The sequence below is a fragment of the Pseudophryne corroboree genome, chromosome 6, assembly GCF_028390025.1.
Source record: "Pseudophryne corroboree isolate aPseCor3 chromosome 6, aPseCor3.hap2, whole genome shotgun sequence".
Classification (NCBI taxonomy): domain Eukaryota; kingdom Metazoa; phylum Chordata; class Amphibia; order Anura; family Myobatrachidae; genus Pseudophryne; species Pseudophryne corroboree.
The window spans coordinates 103,974,082-103,994,639 of record NC_086449.1 but is presented as its reverse complement, the minus strand read 5'-3'; the positions used below and the strand labels follow the sequence as shown (position 1 = coordinate 103,994,639).

Sequence of the window (20,558 nt, the reverse complement as noted above, 5' to 3'; positions counted from 1 at the left end):
GCTTTAGGACTACCTGGTGTGCACTGGCTCCTCCCCCTATGACCCTCCTCCAGACCTCAGTTAGGATACTGTGCCCGGAAGAGCTGACACAATAAGGAAGGATTTTGAATCCCGGGTAAGACTCATACCAGCCACACCAATCACACCGTATAACTCGTGATACTATACCCAGTTAACAGTATGAATAACAACTGAGCCTCTCAACAGATGGCTCAACAATAACCCTTTAGTTAAACAATAACTATATACAAGTATTGCAGACAATCCGCTCTTGGGATGGGCGCCCAGCATCCACTACGGACTACGAGAAATAGATTTACCGGTGAGTAAAATCTTATTTTCTCTGACGTCCTAAGTGGATGCTGGGACTCCGTAAGGACCATGGGGATTATACCAAAGCTCCCAAACGGGCGGGAGAGTGCGGATGACTCTGCAGCACCGAATGAGCAAACTCAAGGTCCTCCTCAGCCAGGGTATCAAATTTGTAGAATTTTGCAAAAGTGTTAGACCCTGACCAAGTAGCCGCTCGGCAAAGTTGTAAAGCCGAGACCCCTCGGGCAGCTGCCCAAGAAGAGCCCACCTTCCTCGTGGAATGGGCTTTTACAGATTTAGGATGCGGCAGTCCAGCCGCAGAATGCGCAAGCTGAATTGTGCTACAGATCCAGCGAGCAATAGTCTGCTTCGAAGCAGGAGCACCCATCTTGTTGGGTGCATACAGGATAAACAGCGAGTCAGTTTTCCTGACTCCAGCCGTCCTGGAAACATATATTTTCAAGGCCCTGACTACGTCCAGTAACTTGGAATCCTCCAAGTCCCTAGTAGCCGCAGGCACCACAATAGGTTGGTTCAAGTGAAAAGCTGATACCACCTTAGGGAGAAAATGGGGACGAGTCCTCAGTTCTGCCCTATCCATATGGAAAATCAGATAAGGGCTTTTACATGACAAAGCCGCCAATTCTGACACACGCCTGGCCGAAGCCAAGGCCAACAGCATGACCACTTTCCACGTGAGATATTTCAAATACACGGTTTTAAGTGGCTCAAACCAATGTGACTTTAGGAAATCCAACACCACGTTGAGGTCCCAAGGTGCCACTGGAGGCACAAAAGGGGGCTGAATATGCAGCACTCCCTTTACAAATGTCTGAACTTCAGGCAGTGAAGCCAGTTCTTTCTGGAAGAAAATCGACAGAGCCGAAATCTGGACCTTAATGGAACCCAATTTTAGGTCCATAGTCACTCCTGACTGTAGGAAATGCAGAAAACAGCCCAGCTGAAATTCCTCCGTTGGGGCCTTCCTGGCCTCACACCACGCAACATATTTTCGCCATATGCGGTGATAATGGTTTGCGGTCACTTCTTTCCTAGCTTTAATCAGCGTAGGGATGACTTCCTCCGGAATACCCTTTTCCTTCAGGATCCGGCGTTCAACCGCCATGCCGTCAAACGCAGCCGTGGTAAGTCTTGGAACAGACAGGGCCCCTGCTGCAGCAGGTCCTGTCTGAGCGGCAGAGGCCATGGGTCTTCTGAGATAAGTTCTTGAAGTTCCGGGTACCAAGCTCTTCTTGGCCAATCCGGAACAATGAGTATAGTTCTTACTCCTCTTTTTCTTATTATCCTCAGTACCTTGGGTATGAGAGGAAGAGGAGGGAACACAAACCGACTGGTACACCCACGGTGTCACTAGAGCGTCCACAGCTATTGCCTGAGGGTCTCTCGACCTGGCCCAATATCTTTCTAGCTTTTTGTTTAGGCGGGACGCCATCATGTCCATCTGTGGCCGTTCCCAACGGTTTACAATCAGCTGGAAGACTTCTGGATGAAGTCCCCACTCTCCCAGGTGGAGGTCGTGCCTGCTGAGGAAGTCTGCTTCCCAGCTGTCCACTCCCGGAATGAACACTGCCGACAGTGCTAACACGTGATTTTCCGCCCATCGGAGAATCCTTGTGGCTTCTGCCATCGCCATCCTGCTTCTTGTGCCGCCCTGTCGGTTTACATGGGCGACCGCCGTGATGTTGTCTGACTGAATCAGTACCGGCTGGTTTTGAAGCAGGGGTCTTGCTTGACTTAGGGCATTGTAAATGGCCCTTAGTTCCAGAATATTTATGTGTAGTGAAATCTCCTGGTTTGACCATTGTCCCTGGAAATTCCTTCCCTGTGTGACTGCTCCCCAGCCTCGAAGGCTGGCATCCGTGGTCACCAGGACCCAGTCCTGTATGCCGAATCTGCGGCCCTCTTGAAGATGAGCACTCTGCAGCCACCACAGCAGAGACACCCTGGTCCTTGGAGACAGGGTTATCCGCCGATGCATCTGAAGATGCGATCCGGACCACTTGTCCAACAGGTCCCACTGAAAAGTTCTTGCATGGAACCTGCCGAATGGAATTGCTTCGTAGGAAGCTACCATCTTTCCCAGTACTCGAGTGCAGTGATGCACCGACACCTGTCTTGGTTTCAGGAGGCCTCTGACTAGAGATGACAGCTCCTTGGCTTTCTCCTCCGGGAGAAACACTTTTTTCTGGTCTGAGTCCAGAATCATCCTCAGGAACAGTAGACGTGTCGTAGGGACCAGCTGTGACTTTGGAATATTTAGAATCCAACCGTGCTGTTGTAGCACCTCCTGAGATAGTGCTACCCCGACCAACAACTGCTCCCTGGACCTCACCCTTATCAGGAGATCGTCCAAGTACGGGATAATTATAACTCCCTTTCTTCGAAGGAGTATCATCATTTCGGCCATTACCTTGGTAAATACCCTCGGTGCCGTGGACAGACGGAACGGCAACGTCTGGAATTGGTAATGACAATCCTGTACCACAAATCTGAGGTACTCCTGGTGAGGATGGTAAATGGGGACATGCAGGTAAGCATCCTTGATGTCCAGTGATACCATGTAATCCCCCTCGTCCAGGCTTGCAATAACCACCCTGAGCGATTCCATCTTGAACTTGAATTTTTTTATATATGTGTTCAAGGATTTCAAATTTAAAATGGGTCTCACCGAACCGTCCGGTTTCAGCACCACAAACATTGTGGAATAGTAACCCCGTCCTTGTTGAAGGAGGGGCACCTTGACTATCACCTGCTGGGAATACAGCTTGTGTATTGCCTCTAACACAGCCTCCCTGCCTGAGTAAGTTGTTGGCAAGGCAGATTTGGGAAACGGCGGGGGGGAGATGTCTCGAATTCCAGCTTGTACCCCTGAGATACTACTTGAAGGATCCAGGGATCCACCTGTGAGCGAGCCCACTGATTGCTGAAATTTTTGAGACGGGCCCCCACCGTACCTGGCTCCGCCTGTGGAGCCCCAGCGTCATGCGGTGGACTTAGAGGAAGCGGGGGAGGTATTTTGCTCCTGGGAACTGGCTGTCTGCTGCAGCTTTTTTCCTCTACCTCTGCCTCTGGGCAGAAAGGACGCGCCTTTAACCCGCTTGCCCTTATGGGGCCGAAAGGACTGTACCTGATAATACGGTGCTTTCTTTTCTTGTGAGGGAACATGGGGTAAGAATGCTGACTTCCCAGCTGTCGCTGTGGAAACGAGGTCCGAGAGACCATCCCCAAACAACTCCTCACCTTTATAAGGCAAAACTTCCATGTGCCTTTTAGAATCAGCGTCACCAGTCCACTGTCGAGTCCATAAACCTCTCCTAGCAGAAATGGACATTGCACTTATTTTAGATGCCAGCCGGCAAATATCCCTCTGTGCATCTCTCATATATAACACTGCGTCTTTAATATGCTCTATGGTTAGCAATATAGTGTCCCTGTCTAAGGTATCAATATTGTCTGACAGGGAATCTGACCACGCAGCTGCAGCACTGCACATCCCTGCTGAAGCAATAGCTGGTCTCAGTATAACACCTGTGTGTGTATATATAGATTTCAGAATAGCCTCCTGCTTTCTATCAGCAGGCTCCTTTAGGGCGGCCGTATCCGGAGACGGTAGTGCCACCTTCTTTGACAAACGTGTGAGCGCTTTATCCACCCTAGGGGATGTCTCCCAACGTGACCTATCCTCTGGCGGGAAAGGGTACGCCATCAGTAACTTTTTAGAAATTACTAGTTTTTTATCAGGGGAAGCCCACGCTTCTTCACACACCTCATTTAATTCCTCAGATGGGGGAAAAACCACTGGAAGCTTTTTCTCCGCAAATATAATACCCTTTTTTGTGGTAGCTGGGTTAATATCAGAAATGTGTAACACATTTTTCATAGCCTCAATCATATAACGTGTGGCCCTATTGCAAGTTACATTAGTCTCATTGTCGTCGACACTGGAGTCTGTATCCGTGTCGACATCTGTATCCGCCATCTGAGGTAGTGGGCGTTTTAGGGCCCCTGATGGCTTTTGAGACGCCTGGGCAGGCACGGGCTGGGAAGCCGGCTGTCCCATATTTGGTATGTCGTCAAATCTTTTATGTAATGAGTTGACACTTTCACGTAATTCCTTCCAGAAATCCATCCACTCAGGTGTCGGCCCCGCAGGGGGTGACATCACATTTATCGGCACCTGCTCCGCCTCCACATAAGCCTCTTCATCAAACATGTCGACACAGCCGTACCGACACACCGCATACACACAGGGAATGCTCTGACAGAGGACAGGACCCCACACAGCCCTTTGGGGAGACAGAGGGAGAGTATGCCAGCACACACCAGAGCGCTATATAACACAGGGATGAGCACTAACTGAGTGATTTTCCCTTATAGCTGCTTATATATCACTACTGCGCCTAAATTTAGTGCCCCCCCTCTCTTTTTTACCCTTTTGTTGCTTGAAACTGCAGGGGAGAGCCTGGGAGCGATCCTTCCAGCTGAGCTGTGAGGGAAAATGGCGCCAGTGTGCTGAGGGAGATAGCCCCGCCCCTTTTTCGGCGGGCTTCTCCCGCTTTTTTCTGGAACTCTGGCAGGGGTATTTTTCACATATATAGCCCCAGGGACTATATATTGTGAATTTTTTGCCAGCCAAGGTGTTATGATTGCTGCTCAGGGCGCCCCCCCCCAGCGCCCTGCACCCATCAGTGACCGGAGTGTGAGGTGTGCATGAGGAGCAATGCCGCACAGCTGCAGTGCTGTGCGCTACCTTGTTGAAGACAGAAGTCTTCTGCCGCCGATTTTCCGGACCAACTTCTTGCTTCTGGCTCTGTAAGGGGGACGGCGGCGCGGCTCCGGGACCGGACGACCGAGGCTGGGCCTGTGTTCGATCCCTCTGGAGCTAATGGGGTCCAGTAGCCTAAGAAGCCCAAGCTAGCTGCAAGCAGGTAGGTTCGCATCTTCTCCCCTTAGTCCCTCGTAGCAGTGAGTCTGTTGCCAGCAGATCTCACTGAAAATAAAAACCTAAATTATACTTTCTTTTCTAGAAGCTCAGGAGAGCCCCTAGTGTGCATCCAGCTCAGCCGGGCACAAGATTCTAACTGAGGTCTGGAGGAGGGTCATAGGGGGAGGAGCCAGTGCACACCAGGTAGTCCTAAAGCTTTCTTTAGTTGTGCCCAGTCTCCTGCGGAGCCGCTATTCCCCATGGTCCTTACGGAGTCCCAGCATCCACTTAGGACGTCAGAGAAACAAGACTTGTACAAGAAGGTCTGCATTGCCACTAATATATCAATTAACAGAATGTAGGATCATGACACGGAACACTCGATGTTGCGATGTCCGAACGTTTTCTAGTATTGGCCATGCCAGAATGTTGGAGTGCTGAGGATAATATTATCCAGAAAATTATCTGCCTTTATCCCAGCGCTACGGAGCAACTTGTTTCAACTGTTCACCAACAAAATGATGCCGATACATCCAAATCCTGTTGTATTGTACTTTAAATGTCACATAAATTACTAACGTTGATCAATTACCTACTGAATGAACAAAAATATATACAGTAAACGCTTAAGGCCTGCTGAACTTTATGTTCATTGCAAATGGCTGCACAGTATAAAAAACGGCATGGCCTATTACAGTGAGCTTCTAGAAAGAATTCATCAAGTGGCAGATTCAGAGTCGCACGCTGCTGCCATCACTTTAGCCTAATTTGCCGTAGTCACTTCTGTAACTTTATACGAATACCAGGAAAGCCCTTCTGCACAGTAAATGTGGGACTATCTGCACAAATCCTTATAGGCTGGTTGGGTGATGGGTAGCAGCCTCTGAACAACTGGGTTCCTTTGCCAGTTGCTTTATCCATGTCACGGCGCTTAACTATCCAGTAAAAGGAAAGTGGGGGGAGGAAGGAAAAGGGGAAGGGTGAAAGGGGAGAGAGAACCTCACCCCAGCTACTGCATGTTATGCTGGAAATAATTTTAAACACAGTTTTAGTTCACAATTTAAAACAAAGAATGAAATATAACTCCAGGTACATGGTAATTCAATTAACACAAAGCAATTATGTCAATAAAAAATATATATACTATTATTCCATTCTATAAAAATGTTAGGTAAGATTTAGGCATGAGAACACAAGCTTTTGCACAGATGTTATGCCTGAACGGCTATAGAAAAGTCTCGACTCCTGTGACCCTTCTTAGATGAAATAATGGGAAGATGTTAGAACATCAGGGGGAGGGGGGGGGATTATAACTGCACTTATCATGCGAGTGAAAACGCCCCCTACGGCAATCGCTGCCTGTGCCCCACCCAGTGCTGATGCACTGTGTCTCTCCACAGCCTGCTGTGGTACACATGCGCGAGACCTCACATGCAGCCAGGAGCCGGCACCCATCGCAGCAACACCTGCAGCTGTAGAAATAGATAGCTGCAGGTATCGGAATGGTCAGTGCCACTGGGCGTTCATACATTGCCCACAATATCGGCACGCTATCATGTAGATAGCAGCGACGATATAGACAGGTGTGCATCTACCCCAGAGTGAATGCGGCAGTAATAAGCACAGCTCCGCGTACCAACCCACAATTGTGGTCCTACAAGGGTGGGTCTCTTCCCCTGGTCTACAAGGGAGCGTATAAATGTGCAAGGACTGAGACGCACACATTGTACATTTTTAAATGCTACAATCGGAAGCATTATCAAAACTTGCAGCTGCCATCTGCTAGGTGCAGAATCTCCAGAGTATGACCTACAATGTAAGCAATTACACGTTATATCACAAGCCCACGATACTCGCACAACACGCTCATAAGAACAGCAACCTCCCAGTCACCACCCAGGAAGGCATTCCCAATACGTTTCTGAGATTCCCCATCTCAATTACTATGCGACTCCATACACAATGGGACATGTGTGTTGTGCAGCTTTTTAGCTACTTCAACGCATGCGCACTTGAAAAACACCGACCATTTGCACAACTCTGAAGCAGGTTCTAAGCATCACCATTCTGCATAAGAAAGCCTCCCAATATCAGCAGTGTTGAACTATAAGAAGTTAATGATCCATGGAGTGGAAACCACGTACTGTAACTACTCTTCCTAAAAATAATCCTGAACTCACCTGCTTGACGGCATGAGTAAGCAAACACTATGATATCATCAAATGCCCATGTGTAGTCTTGATGAGGTGGGTAAAAGTCCAGATATTGGCTTGCCTCCTTCCGCAGGTCGATAAGAAATGTGGAGTGTACCATGGGTACAGCAAAGCAGCCACGACGTTCTCTGCGCCGGATAGGCATGTAGGCTGGAGTACGGCGGTAATATCCCTATGTTTATACAAAACAGACTAGTTAAAACACCACGTACATTACACTAGCAAGAACACTGAAGTAAACTGTTAAATGTTGCACTATACAAATCTAACAGGAGATGAACATCAGAGACATCACCAGGAACTACAAGTCCATCATAAACTGCTGTGAAGACCAGACATGTAACAGACAACTCTTATTATACAGTATATATAACGTTCGTCTCACCTGAGTGGTCATCCCACACCAGAAATTAGAGTAGGCTGCCCTGGACTCCAACATGGGGGCAACCACTGTCTTATTCTCAGCAATCATCAAGTTCAGAGTGTCTGGGTTTGTCAGCAAGTTATCAGAGTCTATAAACTGTGGGAACAAATGTAACATTGTTAAAAAAAAGTGTCCAAAGAAGGTGATGGCCGAATTAACAAAATTCTATCCCCTATAAACTGTATTTTGCAAACTACAGTATATGATGCACCCAAACTCCAGATGGGCTGCAGGGGGTGGACAGGGTGTATGAGTACCGCATTCACCAGCTCAGTGCCATCCTATCCCCAGCAAGGCAGAAGGAGCAGCACAACCCTAGCCCTCTCCTCACTGGAAGACTAATAAAATAGGAAATATAAAGCTCCAGAGATCCCTCACTGGCTGCATTTTTAATCCCTGGTGCTGATAAACAATTATCAATTTATGCTGCTAGTCCATAAAGCCAGTTCCTGTTCTGGCATTAGATCAATATTAGATAGAGGAGAGAAGAAGAAGGACTGCGCCCAAATTACAGTATTAAATCAGGGTTTATGAATCAAATACATAAAAATTATCACATTATGGGGGTTATTCAGGTTTGTTAGCAAACACTAATGGGCAAAACCATGTTTCACTGCAGGTGGGGCAGATGTAACATGTGCAGAGAGTTGGATTTGGGTGGGTTATATTGTTTCAGTTTGATCACACCCCACCCAAATCTAACTCTCTCTGCACGTTACATCTGCCCCACGTGCAGTACAACATGGTTTTGCCCATAAGTGTGCTTTTTTGGTTTGCTAAAAGCCTGAAAAAGACCCTTTGGGGGAGATTCAAATGTTTGAAAAGTCAGTTGGGTGTCCGTTTTTTCCTATCTAATAGGAAAAATCAGACACCCAACCGACTTTTCAAACATTTGAATGTCCCCCTGTGTCTCATGTCTAGTGAAAGCTCTGAGAGAGAACAAAACTAGTTTTCTCTAACGTCCTAGTGGATGCTGGGGACTCCGAAAGGACCATGGGGAATAGCGGCTCCGCAGGAGACTGGGCACAAAAGTAAAAAGCTTTAGGACTACCTGGTGTGCACTGGCTCCTCCCCCTATGACCCTCCTCCAAGCCTCAGTTAGATTTTTGTGCCCGAACGAGACGGGTGCAGGCTAAGGGGCTCTCCTGAGCTGCTTAGTGTAAAAGTTTAAAGTAGGTTTTTTATTTTCAGTGAGACCTGCTGGCAACAGGCTCACTGCACCGAGGGACTAAGGGGAGAAGAAGCGAACTCACCTGCGTGCAGAGTGGATTGGGCTTCTTAGGCTACTGGACATTAGCTCCAGAGGGACGATCACAGGCCCAGCCATGGATGGGTCCAAGAGCCGCGCCGCCGGCCCCCTTACAGAGCCAGAAGACTGAAGAGGTCCGGAAAATCGGCGGCAGAAGACGTCCTGTCTTCAATAAGGTAGCGCACAGCACCGCAGCTGTGCGCCATTGCTCTCAGCACACTTCACACTCCGGTCACTGAGGGTGCAGGGCACTGGGGGGGGGGGCGCCCTGAGACGCAATAAAAACACCTTTTTTGGCAAAAAATACATCACATATAGCTCCTGGGCTATATGGATGCATTTAACCCCTGCCAATTTTTCCATAAAAAAGCGGGAGAAAGGCCGCCGAAAAGGGGGCGGAGCCTATCTCCTCAGCACACTGGCGCCATTTTTTCCTCACAGCTCCGTTGGAGGAAGGCTCCCTGACTCTCCCCTGCAGTCCTGCACTACAGAAACAGGGTAAAACAAGAGAGGGGGGGCACTAAATTGGCATATAAATATATACAGCAGCTATATTAGGGAAAAACACTTATATAAGGTTATCCCTATATATATATATATATATATATATATATATATATAGCGCTCTGGTGTGTGCAGGCAAACTCTCCCTCTGTCTCCCCAAAGGGCTAGTGGGGTCCTGTCCTCTTTCAGAGCATTCCCTGTGTGTGTGTGCTGTGTGTCGGTACGTTGTGTCGACATGTATGAGGAGGAAAATGGTGTGGAGGCGGAGCAATTGCCTGTGTTAGTGATGTCACCCCCTAGGGAGTCGACACCTGACTGGATGGTCTTATGGAAAGAATTACGTGATAGTGTCAGCACTTTACAAAAGACTGTTGACGACATGAGACAGCCGGCAAATCAGTTAATACCTGTACAGGCGTCTCAAACACCGTCAGGGGCTCTAAAGCGCCCGTTACCTCAGGTCGATACAGACACAGACACGGACACTGACTCCAGTGTCGACGGTGAGGAAACAAACGTATTTTCCAGTAGGGCCACACGTTACATGATCACGGCAATGAAGGAGGTTTTGAACATTTCTGATACTACAAGTACCACAAAAAAGGGTATTATGTGGGGTGTGAAAAAACTACCCGTAGTTTTTCCTGAATCAGATGAATTAAATGAGGTGTGTGATGAAGCGTGGGTTTCCCCCGATAAAAAACTGCTAATTTCTAAAAAATTATTGGCATTATACCCTTTCCCGCCAGAGGTTAGGGCACGTTGGGAAACACCCCCTAGGGTAGATAAGGCGCTCACACGCTTATCAAAACAAGTGGCGTTACCGTCTCCTGATACGGCCGCCCTCAAGGAACCAGCTGATAGGAAGCTGGAAAATATCCTAAAAAGTATATACACACATACTGGTATTATACTGCGACCAGCAATCGCCTCAGCCTGGATGTGCAGTGCTGGGGTGGCTTGGTCGGATTCCCTGACAGAAAATATTGATACCCTGGACAGGGACAATATATTATTGACTATAGAGCATTTAAAGGATGCATTTCTATATATGCGAGATGCACAGAGGGATATTTGCACTCTGGCATCAAGAGTAAGTGCGATGTCCATTTCTGCCAGAAGAGGATTATGGACGCGACAGTGGTCAGGGGATGCGGATTCCAAACGGCATATGGAAGTATTGCCGTATAAAGGGGAGGACTTATTTGGGGTCGGTCTATCGGACCTGGTGGCCACGGCAACGGCTGGGAAATCCACCTTTTTACCCCAAGTCACCTCGCAGCAGAAAAAGATACCGTCTTTTCAGGCTCAGTCCTTTCGTCCCCATAAGGGCAAGCGGGCAAAAGGCCACTCATATCTGCCCCGGGGCAGAGGAAGGGGAAAAAGACTGCAGCAGACAGCCTCTTCCCACGAACAGAAGCCCTCCCCCGCTTCTGCCAAGTCCTCAGCATGACGCTGGGGCCTTACAAGCGGACTCAGACACGGTGGGGGCCCGTCTCAAAAATTTCAGCGCGCAGTGGGCTCACTCGCAAGTGGACCCCTGGATCCTGCAGGTAGTATCTCAGGGGTACAAATTGGAATTCGAGACGTCTCCCCCTCGCCGGTTCCTGAAGTCTGCTTTACCAACGTCTCCCCCCGACAGGGAGGCGGTATTGGAAGCCATTCACAAGCTGTATTCCCAGCAGGTGATAATCAAGGTACCCCTCCTACAACAGGGAAAGGGGTATTATTCCACGCTGTTTGTGGTACCGAAGCCGGACGGCTCGGTGAGACCCATTTTAAATCTGAAATCCTTGAACACTTACATAAAAAAGTTCAAGTTCAAGATGGAGTCACTCAGAGCAGTGATAGCGAACCAGGAAGAAGGGGACTATATGGTGTCTCTGGACATCAAGGATGCTTACCTCCATGTCCCAATTTGCCCTTCTCACCAAGGGTACCTCAGGTTTGTGGTACAGAACTGTCACTATCAGTTTCAGACGCTGCCGTTTGGATTGTCCACGGCACCCCGGGTCTTTACCAAGGTAATGGCCGAAATGATGATTCTTCTTCGAAGAAAAGGCGTCTTAATTATCCCTTACTTGGACGATCTCCTGATAAGGGCAAGGTCCAGAGAACAGTTAGAGGTCGGAGTAGCACTATCTCAAGTAGTACTACGACAGCACGGATGGATTCTAAATATTCCAAAATCGCAGCTGATTCCGACGACACGTCTGCTGTTCCTAGGGATGATTCTGGACACAGTACAGAAAAAGGTGTTTCTCCCGGAAGAGAAAGCCAGGGAGTTATCCTACCTAGTCAGGAACCTCTTAGACCAGGAAAAGTGTCAGTGCATCATTGCACAAGGGTCCTGGGAAAGATGGTGGCTTCTTACGAAGCGATTCCATTCGGCAGATTCCACGCAAGAACTTTTCAGTGGGATCTGCTGGACAAATGGTCCGGATCGCATCTTCAAATGCATCAGCGGATAACCCTGTCTCCAAGGACAAGGGTGTCTCTCCTGTGGTGGTTACAGAGTGCTCATCTCCTAGAGGGCCGCAGATTCGGCATTCAGGATTGGGTCCTGGTGACCACGGATGCCAGCCTGAGAGGCTGGGGAGCAGTCACACAGGGAAGAAATTTCCAGGGCTTGTGGTCAAGCATGGAAACATCACTTCACATAAATATCCTGGAACTAAGGGCCATTTACAATGCCCTAAGTCAGGCAAGGCCTCTGCTTCAGGGTCAGCCGGTGTTGATCCAGTCGGACAACATCACGGCAGTCGCCCACGTAAACAGACAGGGCGGCACAAGAAGCAGGAGGGCAATGACGGAAGTGGCAAGGATTCTTCGCTGGGCGGAAAATCATGTGATAGCACTGTCAGCAGTGTTCATTCCGGGAGTGGACAACTGGGAAGCAGACTTCCTCAGCAGACACTATCTTCACCCGGGGGAGTGGGGACTTCACCCAGAAGTCTTCCACATGATTGTGAACCGTTGGGAAAAACCAAAAGGTGGACATGATGGCGTCCCGCCTCAACAAAAAACTGGACAGATATTGCGCCAGGTCAAGGGACCCTCAGGCAATAGCTGTGGACGCTCTGGTAACACCGTGGGTGTACCAGTCAGTGTATGTGTTCCCTCCTCTTCCTCTCATACCAAAAGTACTGAGAATCATAAGAAGGAGAGGAGTAAAGACTATACTCGTGGCTCCGGATTGGCCAAGAAGGACTTGGTACCCGGAAATTCAAGAGATGCTCACGGAAGACCCGTGGCCTCTACCTCTAAGAAAGGACCTGCTCCAGCAGGGACCATGTCTGTTCCAAGACTTACCGCGGCTGCATTTGACGGCATGGCGGTTGAACACCGGATCCTGAAGGAAAAAGGCATTCCGGATGAAGTCATCCCTACCCTGATCAAAGCCAGGAAGGATGTAACCGTACAACATTATCACCGTATTTGGCGTAAATATGTTGCGTGGTGCGAGGCCAGGAAGGCCCCTACAGAGGAATTTCAACTGGGCCGATTCCTGCATTTCCTGCAAACAGGACTGTCTGTGGGCCTCAAATTAGGGTCCATTAAGGTTCAAATTTCGGCCCTGTCAATATTCTTCCAAAAAGAACTAGCTTCTGTTCCTGAAGTTCAGACGTTTGTCAAGGGAGTACTGCATATACAGCCTCCTTTTGTGCCTCCAGTGGCACCTTGGGATCTCAATGTAGTTTTGGGATTCCTAAAATCACATTGGTTTGAACCACTCACATGGAAAGTGGTAATGCTGTTAGCCCTGGCTTCAGCCAGGCGTGTATCAGAGTTGGCGGCTTTATCCTATAAAAGCCCTTACCTAATTTTTCATACGGACAGGGCAGAATTGAGGACTCGTCCTCAATTTCTCCCTAAGGTGGTTTCAGCATTTCACTTAAACCAGCCTATTGTGGTGCCTGCGGCTACTAGGGACTTGGAGGATTCCAAGTTGCTGGATGTAGTCAGGGCCCTGAAAATATATGTTTCCAGGATGGCTGGAGTCAGAAAATCTGACTCGCTGTTTATCCTGTATGCACCCAACAAGCTGGGTGCTCCTGCTTCTAAGCAGACGATTGCTCGTTGGATTTGTAGTACAATTCAGCTTGCACATTCTGTGGCAGGCCTGCCACAGCCAAAATCTGTAAAAGCCCATTCCACACGGAAAGTGGGCTCATCTTGGGCGGCTGCCCACCGTACCTGGCTCCGCCTGTGGAGCCCCACCGTCATGCGGCGGACTTGGAGGAAGCGGGGGAGGACTTTTGTTCCTGGGAACCTGCTGTTTGTTGCAGCCTTTTTCCCCTACCTCTGCCTCTGGGCAGAAAGGACCCGCCTTTTCCCCGCCTGTTTTTCTGGGGTCGAAAGGACTGTACCTGATAATACGGCGCTTTCTTAGGCTGTGAGGGAACATGGGGCAAAAATGCTGACTTCCCAGCTGTTGCTGTGGAAACTAGGTCTGAGAGACCATCCCCGAATAACTCCTCACCCTTATAAGGCAAAACTTCCATGTGCCTTTTAGAATCTGCATCCCTGTCCACTGCCGAGTCCATAAGCCTCTCCTAGCAGAAATGGACATTGCACTTATTTTAGATGCCAGCCGGCAGATCTCCCTCTGTGCATCTCTCATGTATAAGACTGAGTCTTTTATATGCTCTATGGTTAGCAAAATAGTGTCCCTGTCTAGGGTGTCAATATTTTCCGACAGGGAGTCTGACCACGCAGCTGCAGCACTGCACATCCATGCTGAAGCAATAGCTGGTCTCAGTATAATGCCTGAGTGTGTATATACAGACTTCAGGATAGCCTCCTGCTTTCTATCAGCAGGCCCCCTTAGGGCGGCCGTATCCGGAGACGGTAGTGCCACCTTCTTTGACAAGCGTGTGAGCGCTTTATCCACCCTAAGGGGTGTCTCCCAACGTGACCTATCCTCTGGCGGGAAAGGGTACGCCATTAGTAACTTTTTAGAAATTACCAATTTTTTTATCGGGGGGAAGCCCACGCTTCTTCACACACTTCATTTAATTCTTCAGATGGGGGAAAAACCACTGGTAGTTTTTTCTCCCCAAACATAATACCCTTTTTTGTGGTACCTGGGGTAATATCAGAAATGTGTAATACCTCTTTCATTGCCTCAATCATGTAACGAGTGGCCCTATTGGACATTAAATTAGTCTCTTCGTCGTCGACACTGGTATCAGTATCCGTGTCGACATCTGTGTCTGCCATCTGAGGTAGCGGGCGCTTTAGAGCCCCTGATGGCCTTTGAGACGTCTGGGCAGGCACGAGCTGAGAAGCCGGCTGTCCCGCATTTGGCATGTCGTAAAAAAATTTATGTAAGGAGTCGACACTTGCACGTAATTCCTTCCATAAGTCCATCCACTCAGGTGTCTGCCCCGCAGGGGGTGACATCACATTTATAGGCATCTGCTCTGCCTCCACATAAGTCTCCTCATCAAACATGTCGACACAGCCGTACCGACACACCGCACACACACAGGGAATGCTCTGACAGAGGACAGGACCCCACGAAGCCCTTTGGGGAGACAGAGAGAGAGTATGCCAGCACACACCAGAGCGCTATATAATACAGGGACTAACTGAATTATATCCCCTTATAGCTGCTATAATTATTATACTGCGCCTAAATTTAGTGCCTCCCCTCTCTTTTTTACCCTTCTGTAGTGTAGACTGCAGGGGAGAGCCAGGGAGCTTCCTTACAGCGGAGCTGTGAGGGAGAAATGGCGCCAGTGTGCTGAGGGAGATAGCCCCGCCCCTTTTTCGTCGGACTTCTCCCGCGTTTTTGAAACTCTGGCAGGGGTATTAATTTACACCTATATAGCCTCTGGGGCTATATATGGTGTAGATTTGCAAGCCAAGGTGTATAATATTGCCCTCAGGGCGCCCCCCCCCAGCGCCCTGCACCCATCAGTGACCGAAGTGTGAGGTGTACATGAGGAGCAATGGCGCACAGCTGCAGTGCTGTGCGCTACCTTGGTGAAGACTGAAGTCTTCTGCCGCCGATTTTCCGGACCATCTTCTTGCTTCTGGCTCTGTAAGGGGGACAGCGGCGCGGCTCCGCGAACGAACACCAAGGACGGGTCCTGCGGTCGATCCCTCTGGAGCTAATGGTGTCCAGTAGCCTAAGAAGCCCAAGCTAGCTGCAAGCAGGTAGGTTCGCTTCTTCTCCCCTTAGTCCCTCGTTGCAGTGAGCCTGTTGCCAGCAGGTCTCACTGTAAAATAAAAAACCTAAAATATACTTTCTTTCTAGGAGCTCAGGAGAGCCCCTAGTGTGCATCCAGCTCGGCCGGGCACAAGATTCTAACTGGCTGAGGTCTGGAGGGGGGTCGTGGTGGGAGGAGCCAGTGCACACCAGGTAGTCTAAAGGCTTTCTTTTGGTTGTGCCCAGTCTCCTGCGGAGCCGCTGTTCCCCATGGTCCTTACGGAGTTCCCAGCATCCACTAGGACGTCAGAGAAAATAAGATTTTAAACCTACCGGTAAATCTTTTTCCCCTAGTCTGTAGAGGATGCTTGGGACTCCGTAAGGACCAAGGGGGATAGACGGGGATAGACGGGCTCCGCAGGAGACATGGGCACTAAAAATAACTTTAGATATGCGTGTGCACTGGCTCCTCCGTCTATGTCCCTCCCCCAGACCTCAGTTAGAGAAACTGTGCCCAGAGGAGACGGACAGTACGAGGAAAGGATTTTTGTTAATCTAAGGGCAAGATTCATACCAACCCACACCATCCACACCGTATAACATGGAATATACGAACCAGTTAACAGCAGGAAACCAAACAGCATCAGTCCGAGACTGATCAAAACTGTAACATAACCCTTAAGTAAGCAAAAACTATATACAAGTCTTGCAGATATAGTCCGCACTGGGACGGGCGCCCAGCATCCTCTACGGACTAGGTTTAAAATCTTATTTTCTCTTACGTCCTAGAGGATGCTGGGGACTCCGTAAGGACCATGGGGATTATACCAAACGGGCGGGAGAGTGCGGATGACTCTGCAGCATGAGTCCTCATCAGCCAGGGTATCAAACTTGTAGAACTTTGCAAAGCTGTAAAGCCGAGACACCTCGGGCAGCCGCCCAAGAAGAGCCCACCTTCCCTAGTGGAATGGGCCTTTACAGAATTTGGTAACGGCAATCCAGCCGTAGAATGAGCCTGCTGAATCGTGTTACAGATCCAGCGAGCAATAGTCTGCTTCGAAGCAGGAGCGCCAACCTTGTCGGCTGCATACAGGACAAACAGTGCCTCTGTTTTCCTAAGCCGGGCCGTTCTGGCCACATAAATTTTCAATGCCCGGACCACATCAAGGGACTCGGAATCCTCCAAGTCCCGTGTAGCCACAGGTACCACAATAGGTTGGTTCATATGAAAAGAAGAAAGCACCTTGGGCAAAAATTGAGGACGAGTCCGCAACTCTGCTCAATCCACATGGAAAATCAGATAGGGGCTTTTGTGAGATAAAGCCGCCAACTCCGACACTCGACTTGCCGATGCCAAGGCCAACAACATGACCACTTTCCAAGTGAGATATTTTAATTCCACCGTTTTAAGTGGTTCAAACCAGTGAGACTTAAGGAACCGCAACACCATGTTAAGGTCCCAGGGTGCCACTGGAGGTACAAAAGGAGGCTGGATATGCAGCACTCCCTTCACAAAAGTCTGGACTTCTGGGAGAGAAGCCAATTCCTTCTGAAAGAAAATGGATAGGGCCAAAATCTGAACCTTAATGGAGCCTAATTTTAGGCCCAAATTCACTCCCGTTTGTAGGAAGTGAAGGAAACGGGTCAAATGGAATTCTTCCGGAGGAGCATTCCTGAACTCACACCAAGATACGTACTTTCTCCATATACAGTGATAATGTTTCGCTGTCACGTCTTTCCTAGCCTTTATCAGAGTAGGAATGACCTCATCCAGAATGCCCTTTTCCGCTAGGATCCGGCGTTCAACCGCAATGCCGTCAAAAGCAGCCGCGGTAAGTCTTGGAACAGACAGGGCCCCTGTTGTAACCTGTTACAACAGGGGCCCTGTCTGTTCCAAGACTTACCGCGGCTGCGTTCTTCCTCTCTGAGAGGATGAGGCCACGGATCTTCTGTGAGCATTTCCTGCAGATCCGGATACCAGGCCCTTCGCTGCCAATCTGGAACAATGAGAATTGTCTGTACTCCTCTTCGTCTTATGATTCTCAATATCTTTGAGATGGGCGGAAGAGGAGGGAACACATAGACCGACTAAAACACCCATGGTGTCACGAGGGCGTCCACCGCCACTGCCTGAGGGTCCCTCGACCTGGCGCAATACATTGGTAGTTTCTTGTTGAGGCGTGACGCCATCATGTCTATCTGAGGCAGTCCCCACCGACTTGCAATCTCAGCGAAGACTTCCTGATGAAGTCCGAACTCTCCTGGATGTAGATCGTGTTTGCTTCCCAGTTGTCTACTCCCGGAATGAAGACTGCTGTCAAAGCGCTAACATGATTTTCCGCCCAGCGAAGAATCCTGGTGGCTTCAGCCATTGCCACTCTGCTCTTTGTTCCGCCTTGGCGGTTTACATGCGCCACTACGGTGATGTTGTCTGACTGGATCAGAACCGGTAGGTTGCGAAGCAAATTTTCCGCTTGTCGGAGGGCGTTGTATATGGCCCTCAACTCCAGTACGCTGATGTGAAGACAAGCCTCCTGGCTTGACCAGAGACCCTGGAAGTTTCTTCCCTGTGTGACTGCACCACAACCTCGGAGGTTCGCGTCCGTGGTTACCAGAACCCAGTCCTGAATGCCGAACCTGCGACCCTCCAGAAGGTGAGCACTCTGCAGCCACCACAGGAGAGATACCCTGGGGGACAGGGTGATCATCCGATTAATCTGTAGATGTGACCCGGACCACTTGTCCAGAAGATCCCATTGAAACATTCTCGCATGGAACCTGCCGAATGGAATAGCCTCGTAAGTCGCCACCATCTTTCCCAGAACTTGAGTGCAGTGATGCACCGACACCCTCGTTGGCTTCAATAGGTCCCTGACCAAAGACATGAGTTCTTGGGCCTTTTCCATTGGAAGATAAACCCTTTTCTGGTCTGTATCCAGAATCATGCCTAGGAAGGGCAATCGAGTCGTTGGAATCAACTGTGACTTCGGGATATTGAGAATCCAGCCGTGCTGTTGCAACACCCTCAGGGAGAGTGATACGCTGTTCAGCAGCTGTTCTCTTGATCTCGCTTTTATTAGGAGATCGTCCAAGTACGGGATAATTGTGACACCCTGCTTGCGCAGGAGCACCATCATTTCCGCCATTACCTTGGTGAAAATCCTCGGGGCCGTGGAAAGCCGAAACGGCAACGTCTGAAATTGGTAATTACAATCCTGTACAGCAAACCTCAGGAACGCGTGATGAGGCGGATATATGGGGACATGAAGGTATGCATCCTTTATGTCCATGGACACCATATAATCCCCCCCTTCCAGGCTGGCGATGACCGCTCTGAGCGACTCCATCTTGAACTTGTACCTTTTTAAGTATAGGTTTAAGGATTTTAAATTCAAAATGGGCCTGACCAAACCGTCCGGTTTCGGGACTACAAACAGGGTTGAGTAATACCCCATCCTCTGCTGCAGCAGGGGGACTTTGACCACCACTTGTTGAAGACACAATTTTTGAATAGCCTTTAACACTATCTCCCACTCTGGGGGAGTAGCCAGCAGGGCCGATTTGAAAAACCGGCAAGGAGGCACCTCTTCGAATTCCAGCTTGTAACCCTGGGAAACAATTTCTATTGCCCAGGGATCCACCTGTGATTGAACCCAGACGTGGCTGAAAAGTCGAAGACGTGCCCCCACTGGGGCGGACTCCCTCAGCGGTGCCCCAGCGTCATGTGGTGGATTTTGTAGAGGCCGGGGAGGACTTCTGCTCCTGGGAACTAGCTGTGGTTGGCAGCTTTTTCCCCTTGCCCTTACCTCTGGCAAGAAAGGAAGATCCCCGCACTCTCTTGGCTTTATGCGACCGAAAGGACTGCATCTGGTAATGTGGCGTTTTCTTAGGCTGAGAGGAAACATAAGGCAAAAAATAAGAATTTACTCACCGGTAATTCTATTTCTCGTAGTCCGTAGTGGATGCTGGGAACTCCGTAAGGACCATGGGGAATAGCGGGCTCCAAAGGAGACTGGGCACATCTAAGAAAGAATTAGGACTACCTGGTGTGCACTGGCTCCTCCCTCTATGCCCCTCCTCCAGACCTCAGTTAGGAAACTGTGCCCGGAAGAGCTGACACAATAAGGAAAGGATTTGGAATCCCGGGTAAGACTCATACAAGCCACACCAATCACACCGTACAACTCGTGATACTATACCCAGTTAACAGTATGAATAACAACTGAGCCTCTCAACAGATGGCTCATAACAATAACCATTTAGTTAAGCAATAACTATATACAAGTATTGCGGACAATCCGCACTTGGGATGGGCGCCCAGCATCCGCTACGGACTATGAGAAATAGAATTATCGGTAAGTAAATTCTTCTTTAATCTGTTTTTATTGAAGCTGTAGATATAACAGTAGTACAACATTTTCAAACAATAGAATCCAAAATAAACAAAAGAAAACATATCTGGTCGTGCCGTCTTATTAACTTTGTTTTAAACATAATAGCACAGATAGAAAAGTTGACTGTTCTTCCATCAAAATATATATAAAGGAATACAGACATTATAAAGCATTAATTATGAGAAATGTGGGAAAGGAAAAAGAGAGTAGAAACGGAGAGAAAGTGAGAAATATGAAAAGGAAGAGAATATAACAGAAGTCAGTTGAGATGAAGTTTTTTGTCTAGAGATTTATACGGGGATGATTAAGTTACCATATAGGACCTGTATATCGGAGACTCCATGAAGTCAAACCACGGAG

General features: G+C 48.9%; 1 protein-coding gene across 1 annotated transcript in view; it reads right to left on the bottom strand.

Moving 5' to 3' along the window:
* COLGALT1 (collagen beta(1-O)galactosyltransferase 1) overlaps positions 1 to 20,558 on the bottom strand; it is a 120,540-nt gene that overhangs the window by 67,932 nt on the left and 32,050 nt on the right. Inside the window, exons 4-5 of the mRNA XM_063931579.1 lie at positions 7,856 to 7,990; positions 7,438 to 7,642 (exon numbers count right to left, since the gene is read on the bottom strand). Of these exons, the coding sequence (XP_063787649.1) occupies positions 7,438 to 7,642; positions 7,856 to 7,990 (340 nt within the window). The remainder of the gene's footprint in view (positions 1 to 7,437; positions 7,643 to 7,855; positions 7,991 to 20,558) is intronic.